This window comes from Mustela nivalis (assembly GCF_964662115.1).
Source record: "Mustela nivalis genome assembly, chromosome: 10".
Taxonomy (NCBI): Eukaryota; Metazoa; Chordata; class Mammalia; order Carnivora; family Mustelidae; genus Mustela; species Mustela nivalis.
Genome location: NC_139029.1, coordinates 105,688,585 through 105,715,173, shown reverse-complemented (window position 1 = coordinate 105,715,173; position 26,589 = coordinate 105,688,585). Strand labels below are relative to the sequence as shown.

Here is a 26,589-nt window from a genome sequence, read left to right as displayed (position 1 = left end):
CATGGTCAATTTGTTAACATCTCCTTCATATAAGAAAAGCAGCAAAAGTACCTATTTAATCAAGAGAAACTACAGGTCTGAAATGGGTTCACAGTGGTATGTATCTCTGGGAGGAGCTGGACTAGCTTGAGTTCATTTGCCAACACCAAGGGATTTGTGAGACAGTTGATTCTGTTGTAGACAAACATTAGCTTTTAGAATAGACACTCTGATAGAATAGGGATATTAATACCACTTAGAATAGGGATATTAATACCACTATCCTCTTTGCCTCCTAACATGAGCATTTCAAACAAAAGACTGCATTAGAAGAGAATAGTCTATTAACAAATTTTAAATTTTTCTTTATTTCAGAACTGCCTTTATGTACAGACATCATAAAAAAAAAATGCACATATAATGGAGATCTTCCAAGAACAGGAGCTGAAATTAAAAGTTAAAAGCATTTAGGAGAACTGAAATTGTCCCAGAGAAGTTCTGAGGCTCATGCTTCTTTAAATGTCCTTGATAACCTCTTCAAGTTCTTCCTTTGTGAACATGTGGAAATTCTGGCCGGGCTGCACCGTGGCCAACTGGAAAGAAAGCAGAGAAGAGTTAATGAGCTGGGCTCAATTACTCTGCACATAGCACCAGGTCTGGAGGAAGCTGTGTTAGTGATGCCGCTGTTCATTAGGAACTAAGGGATCTGCTGTCCCAGGGATATCCTTTCCCACCGTAGGTTCCTAAAATAGCTCTCTGACTCCCAAATAAAACTTTTTATTGACCAAATTTTCTATTTTGAGGTTAACTTACCACATAATAGTTAACCAAACACCTGGCATCATTGTCATTTTTTCAAGTTACTTCAACAAGGATCAGAAAAGCAGCAACAAATTACACAGGGTTACTACGTTTTTCCATTAATGATTTCTTTAGAAATATATTAAAGTGTGTTTACCCACTTGCAAGTGAACCTTGTGTGTGTGAGACCTTTGTTTCTTGGACAGTCTGTGTTTCAATTTCCAACAGAAAAATGGGGATGATAATAGCACTTATACAGAAGCTGTGAAGATTAAATGTGTTAATATATGTAAGTGCTTACAACACTGCCTAGGAACACTGTAAGTACTAAATAACTATTGTTATTAGGTATGTTGTATTCTCTAAAATTGTTCATAAGGCAACTTAACAGCAAAGTTCTGTTTTTTTTATTTTTTTTTTTATTTTTTTTTTTATTATTATTTTTTTAAATATTTTATTTATTTATTTGACAGACAGAGATCCCAAGGAGGCAGAGAGGCAGGCAGAGAGAGGAGGAAGCAGGCTTCCCGCTGAGCAGAGAGCCCGATGTGGGGCTCGATCCCAGGACCCTGGGACCATGACCTGAGCCGAAGGCAGAGGCTTTAACCCACTGAGCCACTGGCCATGAGGGTCGCCTGGGTGCTTAGGCGGTTAAGCATTTGCCTTCAGCTCAGGTCATGATCCCAAGGTCCAGGAATCAAACCCTGCACAGGGATCCCTGAAAGGCAGGGAGCCTGCTTCTCTCTCTATTCCTTAATTTTATTCCTTAAATTTAAATTTAAAATTTAAATCAAATTTTAAAATCTTTTAAAAAAATAAAAAATAAAAGGAATGGCCATGAAAATGAAAGGATTCCACTAACACTGACAATAGGAAATCAGTTGTGATTGACAGATATTAATAATAACCAACAGTTTAGGGGCACCTGGGTGGCTCAGTGGGTTGAGCCTCTGCCTTCAGCTGGGGTCATGATCTCAGGGTTCTGGGATCGAGCCCCATGTCGGGCTCTCTGCTCAGCCTGCTTCTCCCTCTCCCTCTGCCTGCCTCTCTGCTTACTTGTGATCTCTTTCTCTCTGTCAAATAAATAAATAAAATCTTTAAAAAATAATAATAATGATAAAAATAATAACAGTTTAGATATAATCTATTTAAGCAATAAAAGACCAGGGTTAGAAGATGGTTAGTTTCAAATTTAGCTAAAACAACCAATACTTCCATCACCTCTGCTGATAACACAGTTCCCATGTGTCGGGGCAATATTGAGCAATAGGTGCCACTTCACATTTGCCAAAAAGCTGTTTTGTTCGTTTTAAATGTCATGTCCTCATGTTGCCTTTTTTTTTTAGACCTTAAAATTAAACATACTAGAGCATTTTTGGTAATATTCATTATTGATATTTAATATAATTTGAAAATTGCCAGAATTAGCACAATCCAATTATATGATATTTATTATTTTCAGGTCATGATCTCATGAGTTGTGGAATCAAGGCCCATGGGGGCCTTGCTCAGCTGGGAGTCTGCTTAAGACTCTCTCTCCCCTCTCCCTCCAATCCCCTCTACACACTTTCTCTCTTTCAAATAAATAAATCTATAAAAACCAAACCAATCCAAAACAAAAAACACCAACAAAACGAAATCACAAGCTCTGTGAGATAGGTAAGACATATTTTCTTTCACTGATCCAATTAATAATTATTAAGCACTTGTGCACTAGTTACAATTGTATTAGGCACTAGGGATGCGAAGATGAAGAAAATTTCTTTATTTACTAAGGGTGCCAGGTGCCAAATGCTTTCAATGTTAGATGTTATAACAGAGCTAAGCATATGTAGAGCCACAAAGGAGTGACCTAGGGGAAGTCAAGGAAGATTTCAAAGAGAAGCAGCTTTTAGGTTGTGTGTCTTTTTTTTTTTAAACTTTGGCAGGGGTGGGGGGGGTGCCTGCACAAGCGAGTGGAGGGAGGGATAGAGACTGAGAGACAAATCCAAGCAGATTGAGTAGGGAGCCCAAAGTGGGGCTCAATCTCATGACCCTGAGATCATGACCTCAGCTGAAATCAGGAGTCAGATGCTTAACCGAATGAGTCACCCAGGTGCCCCCTTGAGTTATGTCTTAAAGTGGACGAGCAGAAGGTCAGGTTGAATGTATAAATGCATAAAAGCATAAAACAAGATGATGTATTTATAATACAAAATAATTCTGAATGGCTAGAGCAGAGATCGCATATGGGGTGAGATAAAATGGGGAGGAGGAGTAGGAAAGACAATGTATTATACTGGTATATTCTGGTTTGGTATAGGACCCCAAATCACGGTTGGGTTCAAATTTTGATTCTTCCACTTACCAATTCTGTTATTTAGGGCATGATTCTACCCTCTCAAAGCTCAGTTTCCTATTTTGTAAAATGGAAATAGGAATACCAACCTTGGAGAGTTGCTGTGTAAATTAAAAAAGATAATTACATGCAAAATGCTTAGCAAGGTGCCTAACAGATTAAACATTATGACTTAAGAACTGTAAATCATTTCATCATGAAAGAAGCTTGGAATTCATCTTGTGGACTAGAAGTCAGAAAAGATGTTTTTAAGTGGAGAACAAGCTAGACTAGATACGTGGTTTAGAAGATCAACTTCAGTAGCACAATGCAGGGAGGTGGGAAATGGAATGAAATGAAGGATGGCAAGGCTATAGGAAGGAAGACTAGTTAGGAAACCTCTGAAAATATACAAGGCAGGAGAACACTGAGTGCCTGAACAAAAGTAGGCACCGGAAGTAGGGATGGAGAGCGGGCACAGACATGAGAGTTACTGAAAAGTAGGCAAAAACAGTGAAGAGAACAATTCAGTAAAGGTAAAAGGGAGAAAGCCAGAATCTTCTAGGTTTCTGCTATGAATGGCAGGTACACTGATGGTGTCATCAACCAGCATTAGAAAGACAAGAAGATGAAATGGTTTTCAGGAAAGATAATGAATGTTTCGTTTTAGAATTGTCAAAAATTTGAGAAGTCTGCTTCAGACAGGTCAAATAATAGGTCTAAAATGTGACCATGAAATATGACAAAAAGGAGTTATCTTAGCAAGGAGCAGTCTCAAGGAACTATTAAGAACAGAAACAAATGATAGCGATTGAGGAATAAATGGAGGGAAGCAGTGAGCACAATGAACCTAAGGTTCTGCTGGGAAGAGACCTAGCAATAAAGGTTACAAAAAAGGATGATTGGAATAGCGTTTGGCAATAAAATGTGACAGACTACTGACAGCCACAGGCTGAATCTCAAGTCATTACGCTGAGTGAAAGAAGTTAGACACAAAAGAGCACATACCGTGTAACCCATTTATATGAAACTCTAGAACACCCAAAACAAATCTATAGGGACAAAAAGCAGATCAGTAGAAAGGAATGGATTTAAAAAGGGACATAAAAAATTTCTGGGATGACAGAAATGTTCTATACCTTAATTGAGGTGGCAGATTATGTGCTTGTTAAAATTCACTGAACTGTGTACTTAAAATAGTACATTTAAAGTTTAAATAGTACTGCATTTTACAGACTATACACTGTATCTCAACAAAGTTGATTTTTTTTTTTAAGACAAGATACTAGGTAGAGGAGTTAACGAAAGTGGATTTTGTTTTGTTTTTAAGACTTTATTTATTTGAGAGAGGGAGAACAAGAGAGAGCTCATGCACAAGCAGGGGGAGGGGCAGAGGGAGAAGCAGGCTCCCCACTGAGCAGGGAGCCCAATGTGGGGCTCAATCCTGGGATCATGACCTGAGCTGCAGATGCTTAACCTACTGAGCCACCCAGATGCCCCTGTTTTGTTTTCTGAAAAAGATGCCACTTGGAAATTTTTTTTGTAGAGAAGGAAAGGCTGGAGATCCAAGGGACAACTTGATGGAGAAGGGCCCTAAAAGAGATGAAACAGATGGGCTCTAGAGCAATGGCTCCCAAATGACTGACCCTTAGACTCATCCAAGGAGACTTCAAAACTACAGATTTCTGGGCCTCATTTCCAAAGACTGATGGACAGCCAGATTTAGAAACATCAAGAGTACTGGTGGAGTAAATTATCTTGGACAAGTCAAAGTGCCCTTTTGTTTTAATGTGAAAAAACTATAGTCAGGGATTATAGTTAGGGAATAGTTAATGATAAAACATGAAGGAGACACTTCTGATGTTCTCATGTTCTGATGTTCTTTTCAAAGAAACACTGAAACTGAATGAGCTAAAAATCTATGCAGTTTCAGGTGAACCAAACAGGCCTCAGAACCTTCATTGTGAAATCAACAGAGCTACGTCTGAACTACTCTGAGGTGGGAAGGGGATAGTCTTAGAAAAATGCCAAGACCCTAACTCATTAAGTACCAAGAAACACTAAGTACTAGAAAGGAAATGACAAAAACCCTCCTCAGGGTTAGGAAGGGGTATCACTGCATTTGCTGCACTTGGTCGTCTCAGAGGTTGCCAAGGGAAAGTATTTAAAAATCTCTGCTAAGATGGGACGCCTGGGTGGCTCAGTTGGTTAAGCAGCTGCCTTCGGCTCAGGTCATGATCCCAGCGTCCTGGGATCGAGTCCCACATCGGGCTCTCTGCTCAGCAGGGAGCCTGTTTCTCCCTCTGCCTCTGCCTGCCATTCTGTCTGCCTGTGCTCGCTCTCTCCCCGCCCCTCTGATAAAAAAAAAAAAAAAAAATGTTGACATAAAAAAAAAATAAAAATCTCTGCTAAGAAAGTGAAAAAACAGTATTTATGTAGTAAATTTTTCCATTTCCATTCTAAACCCTTCCTCTCCCCATTACTGCTCAAAGAGCAACCCCTCCTACTCCCCGCCCTCTCTCCAACTCCACTCAGACCTTTAGGCTAGCTTCTGTTTTGGCATCCAATTTGCTCCTCCCACTGCAGCCTGTGGAAGCTGGCTCTATTGGAGAGACATTCGTAGGCCCTGAACCAGCAATCCTCTACCAGGGATTAACCCTAACATACATTATCTAAGTCTATGCTAAGTACTTCTGACAAATGTCCTGGTTAAGTGCTGATTGGTTTAATTACGGATTTGTGATTACAGCTGCACTGCCTTTAAAAATTCTGTCTAATTGAAATATAATGTACATACATACTATGCCTACTATCCTGACTTTCTATAAGTATCTGTTGGATGATTCCAGCCTCCACTAAATTTTTTAAAATTATTTTTAATTAAAAAAAAATTTTTTTTTTCTCCATTAGTATTTTAATACAGCCCAGCAACCCTTTTACTCATCCCTGTCTTCCTTTTTCCTTATCCATAATGATTCTTCCAAACAGTTCCCATTCACCTTAATTTCACTGTTGCACTCACCCATCCTGAGCAGATGATGTAAACAATCACGAGGGAAATACAGAATCCCTCTCCCAAGTCACCTGCAAACTTACCCTAACTTATTCCCAAGTCACCTGCAAACTTGCCCAAACTTACTCAGCACTATACCTCCTTTCCTCCCATCTACTTTTAGCATCCTAAATAAGGGCACTCAGAATCTGGTCCACAACTGTCACATCATCTCCAACTATCTCACTACCTCACATTTATCTCACACCCAACAGTCAGAAAACCCTCAAAGATCTCTTTTACAGGAGCACCTGAGTGGCTCAGTATTTTAAGTGTCCAATTCTTGGTTTTGGCTCAGGTCTTGGTCTCAGGGTTGTGAGATCGAGCCCCTCATCACTGGGCTCCCTGCTCAGCAAGGAGTCACTTGGGATTCTTCCTTTCACTCAGCCCCTCCCCACATGGTGTTCTCTTGTGCTTGAGCAAGCACTCTCTCAAATACACACATAAATCTTAAAAAAAAAAAAAAAAAAAAAAAAATTCCTTTTCTATACAATGTTATTTTACAGCTTTGAGCCTTTGTGCATAGCTGTTTGCCTCTTCTCAGAACACCCTTGTCTTCTTTTCTTTAGCATCACCTCTTCCAGCCAGCTTTCCTAATGTTCTAGTGTAAGTTACATGTTCTTGTGGCAATACATTCTGACCACTATTATAGAAGAAGTGCCACAAGCTGTTATTATCTCTGTGTTCCCCAGATTACATAGTATACTACCCTGAATGGGAACTGGAGTTTCTGTGTCTGTATCCCTGGGCATCTAGTATAATACTGGACATATAATGGGTATTCAATATAAACCTGAATGAGTCTACTCTTCCAAATCAACTCCATCATTTGTACTAAGGCTTCCCTCTTCTAGAACTTTTCGATCACTATTTAACCTCTGCTTTTGTTTGTTTGTTTCTTTTTTTTTTTTTTTAAGATTTTATTTGTCAGAGAGAGAAAGAGCACGCACGAGCAAGCGCGTGTACAAACAGGGGGAGCAGAAGGCAGAGGGAGAAGCAGACTCCAAGATGAGCAGGGAGCCCAATGTGGGACTCAATCCCAAGACCCTGGGACTATGACCTGAGCTGAAGGCAGATGCTCAACCAACTGAGCCACGCAGACATTCCTGCTTTTGCTTCTTTTAACATTTTTCTATATACTAGTTTCTTCTCAGTCTATGAAAGTATTTTCAAGTCTTTTATCATCCTTAAAAAGACAAAAAAGTCCTTTAATACTGCATTCTGTGGACAGTAAATCCTTGAGAAAGCAGGACATCCATGTTTTGTCCACCTCCCTTCCAGTCTTTAACTCATCCAGTTCTGGCTTCTGCTGTTACCATTTATTCAAAGGATAGTAATAACTTCTAAAGGGCCAAGCATATAAAAATGTGATTATCTCCATCCATTCAAACCTCAGCAATGGGAACTATGATATATAAATAAAAAACAACAGAAGAGAAAAATACCTCTATATTAGTTGCATTCAGCTTCTCCTCCATTACTTGTTTGAGGATGATGAGTGAAGACTTGATGGCTTCTTTCAATGTCATAGACTTGAAACAAAAAGGGTAAGAAGTGTAACCATTATAATTCTGCTTTCCTTCAAAGATTTCCCCTATAGTTCCCTGAAGAAATGACTTAGCAAATAATAAATCAAGCCGCTTAATAAGTAGATTGCATGACAAGAATCTCTACAATTCAAGTAAACAGTCAATAAGTACAATACATTTATTCACAGGGGGGAAAAAGTCCTATTTTGAACCAGATTAAAGCCACCAACTTTCATGTAAGGGACCTTTGAAGAAGCAGAAAGGGCTACACTTATGTAGTTATCTTCTTTTAATAATCGAAGCAAGATAATATTGGGAATATCCTATGAATAAGAATTCCCAAATGATCTAAAAAGGTAGCTCATTGGTTAGCAAATCTGTTCTTGTACCGTTTTAAACCCATGAAACCCTATTTTTCTACACATAAATTTTTTCTACATATAAAATCAAAACTACCAGGGGTTGATGGATGTGTGAACTGTGAGAATAATAAGTATGGCAGTCCTCAAACACAATGAATTCCCCAAAACTAAGCCCTCTCATCCCATAAGATAAAAAGTGCCAAATGCCTACTTGCTTCCAGAGCCAGACTAGGAAATACAAGTGTTAAGTAAAGCTGTAAAGATAAAGGATAAACAAGCTGTGGTACATCCATACTATGGTATACCACTCAGCATTAAGTACTGATAAGTGCAAAAACATGAATGGAACAGTATATTGAACAAAAAAGGGCAAACACAAAATACAAACTGTATGACTGCATTTATAAAAATGACAAGAGCAGACAAGCCTAATCTCTAGTGGTAAACATGGTTACCAGGGAGGAAGAGGGTGACTGGAGAGAGAAACATTTCAGGAAATGAGAAGTGTTCTACATCTTGTTTTAAGTGGTGGTTATAAGGGTAGATAGAACTGTCAAACTCCTAGAAATGAACTCTTAAGGTCTGCCCATTTTATTGTATGTAGATTATACCTTGATTTAAAAAATAATAATAAAATTAAAGTTGTGAGTGCTCAATTACCTTGTGGTAAACTTCTTGCAAGGAGCTCTGGGCACCCTCTGAAGCAGAGCCAATTGCTCGAGCATCACACTGTACAAAGGTTCCAGATGGGTCCATGTGAAACCTGCAAAACCCCCCAAGAGAAGGGGATTAAAATGTTGAACAGTGGTGGCATTTTAAGAAATAAACATCTCACTAAGGAATATAAATGCTTGGCCCTGCGGCCAGAAAACCACTGAAATACTGAGGAACGGGTCCAAAAGACATTCTGTGCCTGAGGAAACCAGATCTTTTCAAAAGTGTTTAAACTAATAAATTCCTCAGATATTTAGCAGTATAGGAGATCTAAATATGGCACCCACGTATGCCTTTCTAAATATCTGAGGATAAGGATCAAATCAACATTCTAAATCAAAGCTCTAAAATACAACCTGACTATAGTAACCAAGTTACTTTTAATTCTTTCCAGCATTAGCAGTGGTGCCAACAGGGGGAGCTCTTTATAGACTCCCCAAATTTGCCTTAGTATAAGCAGCACACAATCACTGAACTTTAGAGTTAGAAGCCCTTCATTTTTTGTAATTCTACAATAATCTTCTCAGTTGATTTGAACAACCAGTCCCCATCCTAAATTAAAATTAACTTTACTAGAAAAGAAGCAGGAAAAATGGCAAATTATTCTTACAGCTGGGGTCCTTTCTCATCAACTCCTCCAAATAACAGTGCTACTCCAAAGGGACGAGACTAGAACCGAAAAAACAAGAGGTATTAAGATAACTGGCTATTGAAGTAAGTGGTGAGAGGCGCTGGGAAAGGTTTGTTTAGAGAACAAATGTCCTAAGTCCCTAAGAACAGCAAGAAAACATGACACAAACACCACACTCACCATGGCACCTGGATCTGCATCTTCTTCTCCAAACTGAAGAGCTAGATTAGACACAGCCTGAGTCACACTCTCCACAGTCATTGTCTCATTGTAGGTGAACCAATGGTTCTAGAAGAAGAGCAAAACATGGTCTACCTCCTCCTCTTTTTTTTTTTTTAAAGATTTATTTATGGGCGCCTGGGTGGCTCAGTGGGTTAAGCCGCTGCCTTCGGCTCAGGTCATGATCTCAGGGTCCTGGGATCGAGTCCCGCATCGGGCTCTCTGCTCAGCAGGGAGCCTGCTTCCCTCTCTCTCTCTGCCTGCCTCTCCATCTACTTGTGATTTCTCTCTGTCAAATAAATAAATAAAAAATCTTAAAAAAAAAAAAAAAAGATTTATTTATTTATTTGAGAGAGTTAGAGAGAGAGAGAGAGAGAGCACGGGAGCACGTGCAGTGGGGGACAGAAGGGGAGAGAAAATCTCAAGCAGACTCCCTACTGAGCACGATGCCCCACAACCCTGAGGTCAAGACCTGAGCTGAAATCAAGAGTTGAACACTTCACCGACTGAGCCACTCACGCGCCCCTAAATGCTCTCTACCTTTTAAATAAGAGAAGCATTAAAGCAGCCCTCCACCTCACTACACACATCCCTGTGAACGATGGTTGCAAACTGAATGCTCAACTCCATTGTGTTTTCCATAACACTAAACTTGAATGCTCGGGACTACATGAAAGGAAGAGAAATAGCTCTGAAAATAAACTCTGATCAAAAGGACTCTAAGCAACGACAGACTAGAGGATTATTCCAATGAAAAACAGAGTTAATGCCTCGCAGCACCAAGCTTGGTCTTTTCACTAAAGTGAATGCTAACGGCTAAGTGCCACTTTCCCCCAAAGACCCTGGGTCAGCATTATACTGGTGTTTAAATTAATGACTTACTTTTCTATAAGTACTGACAGAAAACTTGAAAATAAGTGTAAAAAATGTTAACAAATCAGGTATTTTTTTTTTCCCTTCCTGGTCTACTCTCCAAGCAGAGTATCAGTTTTCCTGATCAGTACTTGTCACCTGGTACATAACATTACTTGCAATAGGAGAGCTGTTATTTTCAAGCCCAGCACCAAAGGCAGCTGGGGTAGAATATCCCTTAGCTACATTCACTTCCTGCTACGGTGCTCCCATAGAAAGTCAATTAGGGAACAGAATGCAGTGCAAAGCTTGCTTTATATAAGGCAAATCAAAAAAGAAGCAAGAGACTGTTAGCACTATTTGCCAGGGCTTCCTTAAAGCCTCAATGGTTGGATGGCTAGACTCCAAGCCTCAGAAACTTATAAACTAGGGATTCTACCCAAAATCATTCCCAAGAGCTACATCTGATATTAACACAGATAACCTGCAATACAGCTCAGGCAGCTATGTCATCATTAAAGAAAGAACTCAAGCATCATGGGAAAAAGGAGAGATGATGCTAATTTTACCTGTGTCTCCACTCTGGCTTTATCAATTAAAGTCTTAGCATCAGCAATTAGCCCACTCATGGCACAACCTGCAATGTAAAAGCAATAGTGACCTAGGGGGCCAAATCCTTGCAGGACTCTTTCATCCACTCAGGAAATACTAAAATACTGGAATGGAACCACGACAGCCACCTAGCAATCCCACAGCAATATACCCAAGAGATAAAAATGGGAAATTATTTGATTATCTGAACTGAATACAAGTACAATTATATTACAAATAAATTTCAAAAACAATCCACAATAACATAGAACTTCAATATTTTTAAGATAGAAGACAGAGAAGAACAGCCAATCGAACATGAATTTCCACACATTACATCCTTAAACATCCCTTCAGCACTCTTTATAGACCACAATGCACTTTCAAACTAAGTAAACAATAACATCCTAACAGAAGAAATTAAAATTTAAAAAGCCATCTCACTATGACCTATAGTAGAAGACCCTAGGATAAAATCAAAAGCTTTTTACCTCCCTGACCAAAGAGAAACCAAGTAATCTAAAGAAAAGTTTGTCTAACGGTCCAAGATACCAAGGTTATGGCTTTTACTTTATACACCATGACTCAAAAATCTGCACTTCCAGCCTAAGCCTTGCTTTCACATTTCAAACCCCATAAAGCCAAATGACTCCCTTAATATATCTACTTGGATATACCACCAACTCAAATCAAGTTTGTTCCCTTCTAAACTCCTTGGCCCGCACAACCAATTAGATCTCAAATTCTTTCAGTGTCTATCAAATTAGCATGTCTGGCATTAATCCTTACTTTCTCCCTTCTCTGGCTATCATTTTGGTTAAACCTCTCATCATCTCCATGTGGACTAAAGCAAATTTCTTACCTGATCTCCTTACATTTAGTCTCAGCCCTCTTCACTCTACCTGCAACCTTGCTATCAGAATGGTCTTTCTAAAATACTAACCTGATCATATTACCTCAATGCTTAAAATCTTTCTCATCAGAGCAAAAGGATCAAGTTCAAGCTCTTTAGCATGGTAAGAATGTCCAACTATCTGATCCCAGACTCACTTCTTGCTACAGTCCACCTCCCAGTCATACCAAAATTGCTTGTGCCGGCGTATTCCACATTTTATACCATCAAGGGTTTGCTCATTTCCATTCCCTCTAACCAGAGTGTGTCCCTTCTATCTCCAGACACTTGTTCACTTGGTGAACACTTCCTGATCTTTTGCAGTTCAGCTCAGCTCAATCTTCACCATTACGGAATACTTTTCTGAATACCCACTACCACTGGCCCAAGACAAAACTAATTATTTCCTCCTCTGTACCCCTTCTAAACACATACCACAGCCTTTCTTAATGCTACCTATATCACTCAGTTGCATTTACTTATCTACATGTTTACCTCCACTATTCGGTTGTATGCTTCTGAAAGACAAGGACTAAGTCTCATTTCTCTCTGTATCCCTGCTGACTAACATATATCTGGCACATAGTTAGGTTCTCAATTTGCTGAATGAAGTGACACTGATCTATCTCCAAAAGACAAGTGACCTGAAGTAGCCACAATGTTCTAATCTTAAAAGACTAAATCTGTTTCTCTGTCTGTGAAAGAAATAATGTGGAGCTCCCAGAATCACCATGGCATTTGGTTCTGAGGCCTTCAAGTCATTATTTTACTGATGTTTCATTAATAAGATGACTAGTAGGTTAAGAAAATCTGGACAGCCAACTAAAATGCCATGCTATAAATAATGAGAACTACTCATCCTGTAATGCTACAGTGATGCCAGAAGCTAAGGCAGGGGAATTTAAACAGACACCAAGAAAATTAGTGCTGGGGAGTGGGTGGGGGAGTAGGGGGTGGCAGGGAGTAAAAAGATAAATCTCAAAACAGAGGAAGAGAACTGATCTGTTCAGTCTAATATTCTTATGCTCTCTGAACCTTAGTCACCCCAAAGATCTTTAAGAATTCTTCTTTTCAGCAGAGACCTCTAGTTTTCCACACAATTTTCTGCTCCTGGTGGTTTCTTACCAGGACTAACATTATGCATTACTGAAGACCCAACCATCTCATAAGGACCTGGCCTATGATTCAACCTTGACATAGTTTAACAACCATCACATTTGCCAAGTCTAAATTTGAAGGCTCCCTGACTTAATTCTGGGGGTAAGTGAGCTCTACAACTGCTTCCTACTCTTATATTACGCACACTGGCCTACTATCTGAAAAATAATAGTTAACAAGGAGATAAGATGTTCATCTAATACATCTCCCTTGGAACACCAAAGACGACTAATTAACCCAAGCCAGATCCTACAGATCAGCTTTCCCTTACTGCTTACCTATGTGAGCATCAATCTCTACAATTTTCTCAATGCTGCTTGGCTCCATGAGTGGGGAGGTAATTCTCTTCTCCACAGCTAGGCACACACCCTCTGATGTCTGGATCCCAATGGCTGTAGAACCAAGCTGAAAAGAAATGCATTACGTTATCACATACAGGTCAAAGAACCGTCTCACATACTCACCAGGAATCTCTCTGAATAACTTTACAAGATAAAAGCTTCAATCAGTATATCTAGTATGCAAAGAATAAGCAGCACCCTAATAAGTAATGTACTATTCCTATCAATGGTGAGAGCACTGATTTATAGAATTTTGTTCTTCTAAAGAGAAAGGTCACCAAGTTCTTAAAAACATCTGGAAAATTATCAACTTTAATGCCAGTATTTTGAAGGAGCAGATTCTAAAGTTCTAAACATAGTGGGGAAAAAGTAGTAAAATTCTAATATTTTTCTTTCCAGCTCTGCTATCTTGACCTATCCCAAAAGGTAGTATTCCTCAAATGTATAACATAACCTCCAGAAAAGTAATGTACTTAAAAAAAAGAAAGAAAGAAGAAACACAAATACCACCACCAATGTAAAAATAGTAATCTTTTTTTTAAAGATTTTATTTATTTATTTGACAGAAAGAAATCACAAGTAGATGGAGAGGCAGGCAGAGAGAGAGAGAGGAGGAAGCAGGCTCCCTGCTGAGCAGAGAGCCCGATGCGGGACTCGATCCCAGGACCCTGAGATCATGACCTGAGCCGAAGGCAGCGGCTTAAGCCACTGAGCCACTCATGCGCCCCAAATAGTAATCTTTTGAGGTCACTAGCAGTTCACAATATAGATAATTTCATCTCCCATCTCCATGACACCATCTTAATCACCATCCCTCTATGTCTATTTCTTTATCTGTAAAACACATCAAGAAGAGTAAATGTATTAATATATAAAAGGCTTAAAATGGTGTCTGGCATATAATAAAGGAGTAACAAATTTAGTCATTCTTCTTCTATGCCAGGATTACTTCAATAGCCTCCTACCTAGGCTCCCCAACTTAATCTCTCTCTTAATGTATATTTCATGTTATGGCCTGACTGATTTAATAAAATGCTCTTTTCATTATACTTCTTCTCTGAAGAATTAACATCTCCCTATATTGCCTGTAACATAAATTCCACATAAGCTTCCACAGCCCTCAAAACCTAATCTCACTTTTCTCTCCCAACTTTTTTTTTCTTTTTAAAGATTTTATTTATTTATTTGACAGAGAGAGATCACAAGTAGGCAGAGAGGCAGGCAGAGAAAGAGGGGGAAGCAGACTCCCCAGTGAGCAGAGAGCCCAGGATCCTGAGATCATGACCAGAGCCGAACAAAGAAGCTTAACCCACTGAGCCACCCAGGCGCCCCTCCCCCTCAACTTTATCATTCATTATTCTCCAACAAAATCCACCAGGTATAACCCAACCCACTTTCTCATGCCATATTATCTCCTACTACCTTTGCAACTCTGCTCATGCCTTCTCTCTCTTGGAATACAATCTTCTGCCTATCCAAATTCCACCCACCATTTATAAAGCCTTCGATGACTAAATGCGCTCTTTCTTCTGAATTACCATTATTATTTAGTTAGTTCTACAAAGCATTCCCTGCCAGTGCAATCACCAGACTCCTGGAACCTGTTATTGCAAAGGAGTCCAAAGAATTCCATGAATCAATATGCATAACACGTTTAATATGTCTGCACACTGATCATGTCTCATACATAGATGTATTATTTTTCAAATACATAGTCCTTTTTAACTGTTTTTAAATGTATATAGCAGCTTTTTACTACATATTTTCTTTTTTTTTTTTAAGTTCACTGTTCTTTTAAGAGTTCATTCAGTTTTTTAAAGATTTTTTTATTTACTTATTTGACATACAGAGAGAGAACACAAGCAGGGGGAGCAGGAGAGGGACAGGGAGAAGCAGGCTCCCTGCTGAGCAGGAAGCCCAATATGGGGCTGGATCCCAGGACCCTTAGATCATGACCTGAGCCGAAGACAGATGCTTAAACTGCCTGAGCCACCCAGGCGCCCATTATGTATTTTCTTAATTGGTGTTTATATGCATAACTATAGGAGATGAACTGTTAAAGAATTTTTTGTAAAAAAAAAAAAAATGAGCGTTCATACTTCTAGTTAAAGTTGTAGACTGAAAACTCCCATAAGCTCTACTCCTTCCCCCAGCCTGGCAAGAGTACAAGATTAAAGGATGGTGGGGGTGAGGGATGTACAAAAAATATACTAGGACAAAGAAAATGGGCAAAGACATAGCAACAAAATTTCAAAAAAAGATTGGTTGGTGGTAATTTACTGAGCAGACCTGAGAATTCTGAATCCTAAATCAGTAGTAAAGGAAATCAAGAAAAAACCTAATTTGTATCACAGAAACCTCCAAAAAGGAAACAGTGGTAACAAGGACCTGTGGAAATAGAATCAGAGGAACTAAAAACTGCAGCATCAGTTCCATGCCTACCTAAGAAACAGATTTCCAGATCCCCTCCCCTATGCTATAAAGCTGGAAGATGGCCTCCACCCCAACTCCTGTAGAAGACTCTGGAGAGTGTAAAACAGGATGGTCTTTGGATTGCAGGACACTAAGAACAGTCAAAAACAGGAGATTAGAGTGGGAACAGGGGCATTAAGTAAAAATTGACAAGCTTAATATTAAGAACCTCAGCCTTCTTTCCCCATTTGGCTCTCAGAAGCTAGTAGCTGAAACCCTTTAGGCATGAAATGAGAAAGGGCAGTTTTCTCTAGAGCAGTGGTTTTCAAACTTTTTGAAATCTACAAACTCTACATTAAGAAATACATTTCCTATCCTATCATGATCAAAACACACAAAAGGATACAAATAAATATAACAGAAACAACATGGAAAAAAACAAAATAAAACACTCACCAGAACTATGAGCAAGGCATTCTGATATCTCCTGTTCTATTCCACTCAAAAAGAAATGCTTCCACAAACTACTAAATTGACTTCCATGACTACTAATGGGTCAACACTTGCAGCTTGAAAAACACAGCTCTAAAAAAATCTAACCAGTTAGGGGTACCTGGCTGGCCCAGCTGGAAGTGCATGCAACTCCTTATCTCAAGGTTGTGAGTTCAAGCCCTACACTGGGTGTAGTAGGGATTAAATAAATAGAAAGGGAGGAAGGGAGGGAGGAAAGAAAGAATCTAACCAGCCCAAGAAGGAAAAAAATTAAAAAACAAAACAAAAAAAAAACCCCTTAAAAATCCTTGGGGTGCCTGGGTGGCTCAGTTGGTTAAGTCTGCCTTTGGCTCGGGTCCTGAAATTGGGGTCCTGGGACTGAGCCCCATGTTGGGATCCCTGCTCAGTGGGGGAGTCTGCTTCTCCCTCCCCCTCTGCCCTTCCCCCTCCCCCACTAGTGCGCACACACTCTCTGTCTCAAATAAATAAATATAATTTTTTTAAATAAAATCTTTGGGGTGCCTGGGTGGCTCAGTCAGTTAAGTGTCTTGACTCCTTGATTTCAGCTCAGGTCAAGAACTTAGCACATGGGAGTGAGCCCTGCCTCAGGCTCCACACTCAGCAGGGAGGCTGCTTGGGATTCTCTCCCTCTCCCCCTGCTCACTCTCTACCCCTCTCTCTCAAATATATAATCTTTCAAAAAAATCCTTAAAGAAAGGAATAGAGGGCACCTGGATGGCTCAGTGGGTTAAGCCTCTGTCTTCGGCTCAGGTCATGGTCTCAGGGTCCTGGGATCGAGTCCTACATGGGGCTCTCTGCTCAGCAGGGAGCCTGCTTCCCCCCCTCTCTCTGCTTACCTCTCTGCCTACTTGTGATCTCTGTCAAATAAATAAATAAAATCTTAAAAAAACAAAACAAAACAAAACAAGGAATCCCCAGGATGATGTTGACAGAATATCCTGAGTATACAGCTATGCAGTATGCTCAAAGAACTGGTCCAGACTGGAGCAGGTGAGAAGGCTCAAAGATTTTTTAAGAATCTTTTTTAAAAGATTTATTTATTTATTTGAGAGAGAGAGAGAGAAAGAGAGAGTGTGCACATGCAAGAAGGAGGAGGTGCAGAGGGAGAGAATCTCAAGCAGACTCTGAATGCAAAGCCTGACTTGGGGCTTGATCCCACCACCCTGAGATCATGACCTGAGCTGAAATCAAGAGATGGATGCTTAACTAATTGAGCCACCCAGGCACCCCTATTTAAAAATCTTTAATAGGATATTTATTGTGCCTGGATGTTTTGAGAAGATATATATTACCTAGAGAGACTTTAGGGATGATTTTATGATATGCATATATTAAATTAAGCAAATTTAAAAAAAAAGAATTCTCCACTCTCAGGAAAAAACTGTGGAGAAATGGAAAAATGGCTTCAGCTGTGAGCAGCATTTACATAGTCATACTGATATAAATGTTGACTAATGATCTCACAAGATTATGATATATATGATATAGAGTGGGTTGCCTTACCACCACCCCGGAAGGAAATTGTGTGTGTGGGGGGTGGTTCTGTTTCTCTATGTGTGTCACTAGGGGCAGAAATCATCATTCTCCTGTCTGTGGATAATGCCTAAGCAAAACAAAACAAAATATGTGAGTCTGTGCTAGAAATACAGAAGTAAATGCCAAGAAAATTATCAGCAGAAAGACTTCAAAGTGTTGCCTCAAGGAAGTTGAAGGTAAAGGGGGCAGTCCTCAGGGATTGCTGTTTTTGTTACAGAGTTTATATAATCATTTTATCTTTCGACTCTAAAACTACATACAGGTATGCCTTAAGAATAAAATTTTTAATCCGAAAATATTATCAGAGAATTTAATGTGGCACTTAGTTGCTCTCTAGTTGATTTATGTACTGTATATTGCTCTTTTGTCTCCAACTGAACAGAGCAGGACAGTATTCATACCTACTTTCAAATTATATCTAGCAGAGTTGCTCTCAACTGTGGGCCCATTTTACCATGTCTAAAGGACATCTGTCTGGAGGGCAAAGTCTGGAGACATTTTTAGTTGTCACAGCTGGAAATGTGAGTGCTAATGGCATCTAATGGTAGAGGACAGAGATTCTGCTGAACATTCTACCTTGTACAGGATGGTCCCCGAACAAAGAATTATGTGGTCAAAAATGTTAGTAGTCCCTGGGTACTATAATTATTTTGTGGATGAATCATTATCATATTACGAGGATAAATTCTCAACCTGTTCAATTCGGCCTCCAACTTAAATAACTTCCTAAGCATCCCTCCAAGAAAGAGTTAATACTTTCAAGACAGTCTACTTTATAAAATATATCAAAATCAAGATTCTTTTTTTAACATTTACCCCCAGATGTTTCGGTATTACAGTTTTGCCCAAATTTCATCCTGCCCCTTGATGGAGATGAGGAAAACGAAGGGAGTGAGAGAACATTTGAACTGATTCTATGCAGTACTTTTTTAAGAACAACTCATAGTGACCAATAATCAGATGCTCCATATAAGACGGTAATTTTGATACTGCCACAGATCATCCTTCCTTCCCCCAAAAAACCTACTAAGGCAATTTTTTCCACTTTTGCTGGCTGTATCTCACCCATGCCATTCATACAGCACCCCCAACGATAATTTCTACTTCTCAGCCATTCTTAGTCATTTCTCTAGCTCCTTTCATACTGCTGAATACTTAAGGTTATCAAATTGCTTTCTCACTGGCAACTCTAAGTTGTCAAGGCAACAACCAGGTTGTTTAAATACCAAAGAGCCTGAATTTTCACACAGGTTAAGTCACATCTATTAAGGGCCACATGGCTATTTCTATCTTAGTCCAACAGAGGGCTAGAGATCGGATGCTATCTAATTATCTTTAAGCAATCTGGAAATCACTAGCAGTAGGGAGCTTAAAAGAGAAACCCTAAAAACCTGAGGATTATTCTTGGTTTGCACATCTGGGTGGGAATGTTGTCTTTAGAGGCTCAAAATAAATGCTACAGCTTGGAATTATGATGGTTTCGTATTTCACAGTACTGTACGGTTTCAATATAGGGCAAACATGATCAGAAACAGGGACAGGCACTTGTAGCTGGCCCACCATTTTCTGTCCCACCATCTATCATAGTGCATCCACTTTTATTTCTATGTCTTCAACTAATCGAAATCTCTTTTGCCCTTTTCCAGACTCTCATACAACCATACATACTTTCTAAAACAGGTAACTTAGAGAGAAACACAGTAGCTCTCTTCAATTATGCAAGGAACTGTCTTTGGAGGTTTCAACATTCTGTATGGTTCAAGGGCAAGACTAGGGCAAAATGAAGGAAACTTCAGGAAGCTAGACTCTTCATTCAATACAAGGGTAAATTTCTTAACCATTATGAACTGTTTTCTAACAGAATGAGCCATCTTGTGTTTAAATGTTCTATCACCAGGACTCTACAAATAGAGACTATTTGGGGATGCAAAATGATTGAAGCACAGGGTAAAGGGCTGGACTAGACACCTGCTAGATATCAGAATCACTGACGGAGTCCTTAAAAATACTGACGCTGGACCTTACCCTGGACAATCTGTATCAGAATTTAGATTATCCATAATTCAACAAAGGCACATCCCATGTGATAACTAACTTTAAGTATAGATAGCTTACTTACTAATTTTCTTAACACTGGTTGGAACTATTTGATTTTGTTACTAGACAACAAGACACATCTTTTATTTACTCCTAAAAGTGCCCCATACAAATCCACTTTACTAATAAGAACACAGGTGATCAAAGGATTTGTTCAAAGTATCTCCCAGGACCTAACTCTAGACTTCTATACTCTTCTCTTTATAGCCAAGAAGATTATGAACACAAGCATGTGTCTCAGCCCCACTGAGAAAAAGCTACATAATTATGAAGCAGTTACCTGTTCAAAAGGTTTTAGGGATGAGATGGAAATTGCTATTAAAATGGTTAGTAGGGGTGCCAGGGTGGCTCAGGTCATGATCTCAGGGTCCTGGGATCAAGCCCCATTGTAGGGCTCCCTATTCAGTGGGGAGTCTGCTCCTCCCTCTTCCTCTGCCCTTCCCCCACCTTGTGTGTGTGCTCTCTCTTTAATAAATAAACAAAATCTTTTTAAAATCAAAAATAAAATCATTAGTATTTGGTTAGAGGGAGATAATGTTTTCTAAAAAAATACCTAAAACACATTTATTCCAAATGTTCTGCCAGCAAAGCATTAGGTTGCCATGAATTTTCAAAAACTTGCCACTTGATACTATACCTTGATAGCTTCAATGGCATATTCCACTTGAAATAATCTTCCTTCAGGAGAAAAAGTATTCACGCCCCTATAATTTAAAAAAGGATTAAAAATTGTCAGAAAAAATAAGCATAGACATATGAAACTCAAATTCCTTGACATCTAGCTCAAATGGTTAAAGATGTGCATATTGTCATTATTTTCCTTTGCCCACAACAAACTGTAGCTATTTTTTTGTACATTAACAGCTTTTCTTTCTTTCTTCTTTTTAAAGATTTTATTTATTTATTTGACAGAGAGAGATCACAAGTAGGCAGAGAGGCAGACAGAGAGAGAGGAGGAAGCAGGCTCCCTGCTGAGCAGAGAGCCGATGTGGGACTCAATCCCAGGACCCTGAGATCATGACCTGAGCTGAAGGCAGTGGCTTAACCCACTGAGCCACCCAGGCGCCCTACATTAACAGCTTTTCAAGAAAATGGAACCTATGTATGGAATACTTCTGTCCTACTCCCAGAGACTTCAAACTGGTCAAATGAGAACAGGTGACCTTCTGCCTCAACCCTGAATCAATCTGCGATTCCTTCAGCAAATTCATGCCCCCAAACTGCCAGGCAATTCCCAAGAAAATTAGCATTTATCCTTATCCTCTTCCCATTACATACATTTGCTGTTAATATCTTACTTTTTAGTAAAAGTCAGTTGTAGGTACATTTCCCTATTTATTTGTATGAATCAGGATTGGTATCTTAACAGACTGAGATACGTGCAGTTACTAAAGCCTAAGCTAGTTTATTTATTCCATACATATTTATACCAATTATATGCCAGATTTCTTTTTTCTCCCAAACACTTCCCCACCTTTTTTCGCTCTATCCTTTTGGAAATCACGATGCAGAAGAGGCATCAGCCATGGTCTTAGCTATAAAAGTTTTCAGCACACATGGATACTACAAAAATACTTGAATAAATGAATTGAAAGAGTTATGATCCTTGGTTTATGGAGTTTGGATTTTATAACATGTGATATAATATATAATACAGCATTTTCAAATTTGTTTTAGCAAAAACTTTCTTTAAAATATTTATATATGTCCCCAAATATAAAACAGGTAATAATTTAAGTTGACATTTACTGGATATCTACTACATGCCTGGCATTGTTATAAACCTCTAAATGACTTAACTTATTTAATACTCAAAATAATCCTATGAAGTAGCATTTTAAGATAGATACTATCTCACAATTGAGACATGGAGGTTAAGTAATTTGCTCAAAGTCACTCAGCATATAAGAAGCAGAGGTAGGGACGCCTGGGTAGCTCAATGGGTTAAGCCTCTGCCTTCTGCTCAAGTCATGATCTCAAGGTCCTGGGATTGAGCTCTATGCTCAGCGGGGAGCCTGCTTTCCTCCTCCCTTCCTCCCCCTGCCTGTTGCTCTGCCTACTTGTGATCTCAGTCAAATAAATAAATAAAAATCTTAAAAGGGGGGGGGCAGCGCCTGGGTGGCTCAGTGGGTTAAAGCCTCTGCCTTCAGCTCAGGTCATGGTCCCAGGGTCCTGGGATCGAGCCCTGCAAAGGGCTCTCTGCTCCACAGGGAGCCTGCTTCCTTCCCTCTTTCTCTGCTTGCCTCTCTGCCTACTTGCAATCTCTCTGTCAAATAAATAAATAAATAAATAAAGCTTTAAAAAAAAAAAAGAAGAAGAAGAAGCAGAAGTGGACTGAGAATTTAGGCAATGTGACTAGAGTCCAAGCTTTTAACTATTCCACTATACTGCCTCTGGGAATTATTAGCCTGGGTTAAATTAGAAGGTAAAGGAGAATCCCACAATCCCAGCATCCCCCTTGCCCCAGAAGTCATTTAAAAAGTCCAGAACTCAGGGCGCCAGAACTCTTAAAATGCTACTTCATAGGATTATTTTGAGTATTAAATAAGTTAAGTCAATTTTGCCAAGTTATCTGCCTTTGGCTCAGGTCACGATCCCAGGGTCCTGGCATCTGGCCCCACATGGGGCTCCAGAGCCTGCTTCCCCCTCTTCCCTCTGCCTGACGCTCCCCCTGCCTGTGCTCTCTCTCCATCAAATGAATAAATAAAATCTTAAAAAAAAAAAAAAAGTTATGAACTGTAAAGAACAACTTTAAAAAATAAAAATTTATTTTTTAGAGAGAGAAAGAGAGCATGAGCAGAGGGAGGACCAAAGGGAAAGGGAGAAGAAAGGAACAAGCAGACTCCTCCATGTTGAGAGGAAGAACTGACTCAGGACTCAATCCCAGAGCCCTGAGATGATGACCTGAGCCTGGTCAGATGCTTAATTAAATGAGCCACCCTGGCGCCACAGGAACAATTTTTAAAAATCACTGAGTGAAAAGTGAGGACAGAAGACCTGGAATTAAGTTTTAGTTCTGCAACTAGCTTTAACTCAAATGAAAAACCAAAACCAAAACCTATGCTGGCCCTGTCACAGGTTAATACTGAATTGCATGGAGTAGGAAAGAACTTTGTAATGTGTAAAGTACTATGCAAATACAGTATTTTCACTCCAATTCAAGCACTACATCCTAACATGCACTCCGCTCTTGGCCCTCTACTCAAACTTTACTGTTTCCCGGAGTTATTTCATTTACACTAAGCACCAACTACTTTCAAATCTCTATTACTAGTTTGGACACTTCCCTGGCTAATTTAAATGCCTCCTAAGCATTTTTACCTGGATATCCTATTAGCACTGAACGCTCACCAACCTGAATTATCTCTTTAAATCCAGCCATCCTTGCAAAATCAGTTCCATCTCCTGCCATTCCTATTTCATTTTTATTTTAAAACATCTCCAATCTCCCAGTTTCCCTAGCTAGAAAGTTCTGAATGATCTGACTCATTTCTTCCCATCTCCCATATTAACAATATGCCAAGTTACATCAATTCCTCCCACATAGTAACTCAACACTCTTCTTTCATTCTCAACGCCCTCATTACCTTTCACCTATTACAATAGCCTTCTAACTGGTATTGACTCACTCTTTCCTCTATTCCAGTCAGATAATCTCTGCAAAACACAATTATGATTCTGTAACTTCTTAAAGTGAAAATAGTAGCACATGGTTGTCGAAAGAGTAAGACCCAAACTCCTTAACCACACATAAAAAACGTAGCACATGGTTGCCGAAAGAGTAAGACCCAAACTCCTTAACCACACATAAAAAACCATTCAATATCTAGCATCAACCTGTTTTTTCCATAGTTCACCATTCCCATGCATACATCATATATGCCGTACAGAACAGAATTTTCCCAAACGTGCAGTGCTTTCCCATTGTCCCTCCTTTGTTCATCCTACATTCTTGGCCTCAAAACTATTGACTCTCACAGTCTATATTTATTAAAATCTTACTCTTTCTCAAGACTCACTGTAAATATCAGCTCCTTTTTAAAGTTTTCAATGATCCCTAATATTGAATGCAATCTCCCTCAACAGAACTTAGTTGTTGATTTGAATTTCTCTAATGACATGAATACACTTCTGACTCACACTAGTTATTTTTGTAAACAGTTCTTTAAAAGACAGTCTCCCGGGCGCCTGGGTGGCTCAGTGGGTTAGGCCGCTGCCTTCGGCTCAGGTCATGATCTCAGAGTCCTGAGATCGAGTCCCATATCGGGCTCCCTGCTCAGCAGGGAGCCTGCTTCCCTCTCTTTCTCTCTCTGCCTGCCTCTCCATCTACTTGTGATTTCTCTCTGTCAAATAAATAAATAAAATCTTTAAAAAAAAAAAAAAAAAAAAAAGACAGTCTCCCATACAAGAGCAAAGATCTTGATATTGTTCACTGATGTATGGCCAACAACTAGAAAACAGAGCCTTGTATACAGCAAGCATTCAAGTGTATCAGATAAGTGAATGTAAAAAAGCTGTGCTTTAGGCGTTCTTGGGACGATACAAAAATGAGTAACACAAAGCAGTCCTTGAAGATGCTAAGGATCACAAAACCTTAATAAAGGCCTTTTGATAAGAAAAACAATTTTTATCATACACACCCTAACTCAAAATTCTATTACCCAAAGACGATTCTTCTTCTTCTTTTTTTTTTTTTAAAGATTTTATTTATTTATTTGACAGAGAGATAGATCACAAGTAGGCAGAGAGAGGGGGAAGCAGGCTCACTGCTGAGCAGAGAGCCCGATGCGGGACTGGATCCCAGGACCCTGAGATCATGACCTGAACCGAAGGCAGAGGCTTTAACCCACTGAGCCACCCAGGCACCCAAAGATGATTCTTCTTAATACTTGGGAAGAATACTAATAGTTATTTTATACGACAGTAGGAAAAGTTATCAGTTTTAAAACTTCACATATGGGGAGCCTGGATGGCTCAGTTAGGCATCTGCCTTCAGCTCAAGTCATGATCCCACGGTCTTGGGATCTAGTTCCACATTGGGCTCTCTGTTTGTCAGGAAGCCTGCTTCTCCCCCTCCCTCTGCCTGCTGCTCTGCCTACTTGTGCTCTCTCTCTGTCAAATAATAAAATCTTTAAAAAATAAATAAAACTTGACATGTAAATTATAAAAGTCAGTAAAAAGGTGAAAAGAAAAGAAATGGTAGTTCCAAGCGATAAAACTTTTGACAGGGTCAAAGTATACTTTGACAAAGAAATGCAGCTTCTAAGCACCTAGGAGGAAAGAAAAATCTGCCTTTCCTAGCTTAAAACACAAACACAAAACTTTTATAGTTTTTTAAAAAATATTTTATTTATTTACTTGACAGAGAGAAATTGAGCACAAGCAGGAAAAAGAGGGAGGGAGAAGCAGGCTCCCCGCTGAGCAAGAAGCCAGATGTGGTGCTCTCCTGGGATCCTGACCCCAGCGGAAAGCAGTGGATTAACTAACAGCCACCCAGGAGCCCCAAAACTTTTATAGTTATGTGAAAACCTAACTGACCAAAGCAGAAACTGAAAGTAAAAATGCCTACGGCATAAATATGTACAATTTAGTATTACGCAGCATTCCCAACCCCTGAAAAGTGTGTTTAAAAAAAAAAAATCTCAGAACCTTAATTTCGAAAACAGATCTGGCCTTAACACACACAAACTAACTTGCTACAAGCTTCTTAAAGAATGAGAAAAGCTAGTGGAATCACCGTGATGAGGAAACTTCTGAGAACCACTCTGAATTCCAGTTCCTGTAAAATCAGACTCCACATTCTACCTGTGCAAAACTGAGAATGTCTTGGCGCTTCTGCAAAAAGTATACATCCCAGCATGCCCTCCTCCATCTCAATCAAAGAATAGGCTGCTCTATTTCCACGACTAAGAAACGGAAAACGAGGTTGTAACCCTAAAGGAAAGGGGAGCTGAAATTATGAAAACCATTAAAGAATCTCCAGTTGCTTTTTCTTCCAGGCAACACGCTCACATTTTCTAAAAAAGCAGTCATAACGCCTCACGAAATGATAAACAGGGGAGAGGGTGACCCCTGGACTTCTCCGGGTTAAAGGTCGGAGTCCCGGCCCCCTCAGACTTCTTCCCCAAGCACAAAGCGGAGCTTCTCGCTTCCGCACCGAGACACCGAGTCAGAACCCAGCAGTGACGCAGCGATAGGACCTGGCGAGCGTCTAGCTTGGAGATTCACTGCGGACAGCTAGGGAGGGCAAGAGATCCCCAGGCCGGGCCAGACTCGGGATCCTGGGGCGCCCCATGACACGGCAGAACCCAGGTCGGGACCGGGCCCCAGTCCTGGCCACCCACAACCCCGACACCATTTCCCCCAAACGCACAGACCTGTCGTACTCAGACCGAGTGAGGAACATGGCGAGGGAAGGAGAGGGCTGCAGCGGCTACGCGGGGTTTTCGAGGGCCAACACGAGTCCACCAACACCCAACTCGCCCACACCACCTCGGAATCGAGGCCCGGCTCCCAATTGCGCGTGCGCCCGCGACCCCTTCAGCCCGCCCTCCTGTACCTGTCTCCTATTGGTTGGTCTTAGTTCCCGCCGA

At 39.9% G+C, this 26,589-nt stretch overlaps 1 protein-coding gene across 2 annotated transcripts; it reads right to left on the bottom strand.

Annotated features, from left to right (window-relative positions):
• Positions 1 to 318: 318 nt before the first annotated feature.
• On the bottom strand, positions 319 to 26,553 carry PSMA5 (proteasome 20S subunit alpha 5). Of its 2 annotated transcripts, XM_082687525.1 has the most exons (9): positions 26,374 to 26,553; positions 20,634 to 20,700; positions 13,376 to 13,502; positions 11,026 to 11,093; positions 9,566 to 9,673; positions 9,365 to 9,423; positions 8,701 to 8,803; positions 7,595 to 7,681; positions 319 to 572 (listed from the first exon to the last, which is right to left on the bottom strand). In XM_082687525.1, exons 1-9 carry the CDS (start codon positions 26,400 to 26,402, stop codon positions 495 to 497), a joined length of 726 nt encoding a protein of 241 aa, XP_082543651.1. In that variant the 5' UTR covers positions 26,403 to 26,553; the 3' UTR covers positions 319 to 494. The 2 variants fall into 2 exon arrangements, with proteins under 2 accessions (XP_082543651.1, XP_082543652.1); XM_082687526.1 differs by lacking the exon at positions 20,634 to 20,700 and having other exon boundaries at positions 26,374 to 26,526.
• Positions 26,554 to 26,589: the final 36 nt, after the last annotated feature.

Excerpts from the sequence above, each read along its gene's own strand:
- PSMA5 (XM_082687525.1), bottom strand. The coding sequence starts at position 26,402 with ATGTTCCTCACTCGGTCTGAGTACGACAG. Across the intron at positions 13,503-20,633 it reads ATGCCATTGAAGCTATCAAG|CTTGGTTCTACAGCCATTGG; the intron begins GTATAGTATCAA and ends ATTTCTTTTCAG. Across the intron at positions 11,094-13,375 it reads AGAGATTGATGCTCACATAG|GTTGTGCCATGAGTGGGCTA; the intron begins GTAAGCAGTAAG and ends TTTACATTGCAG.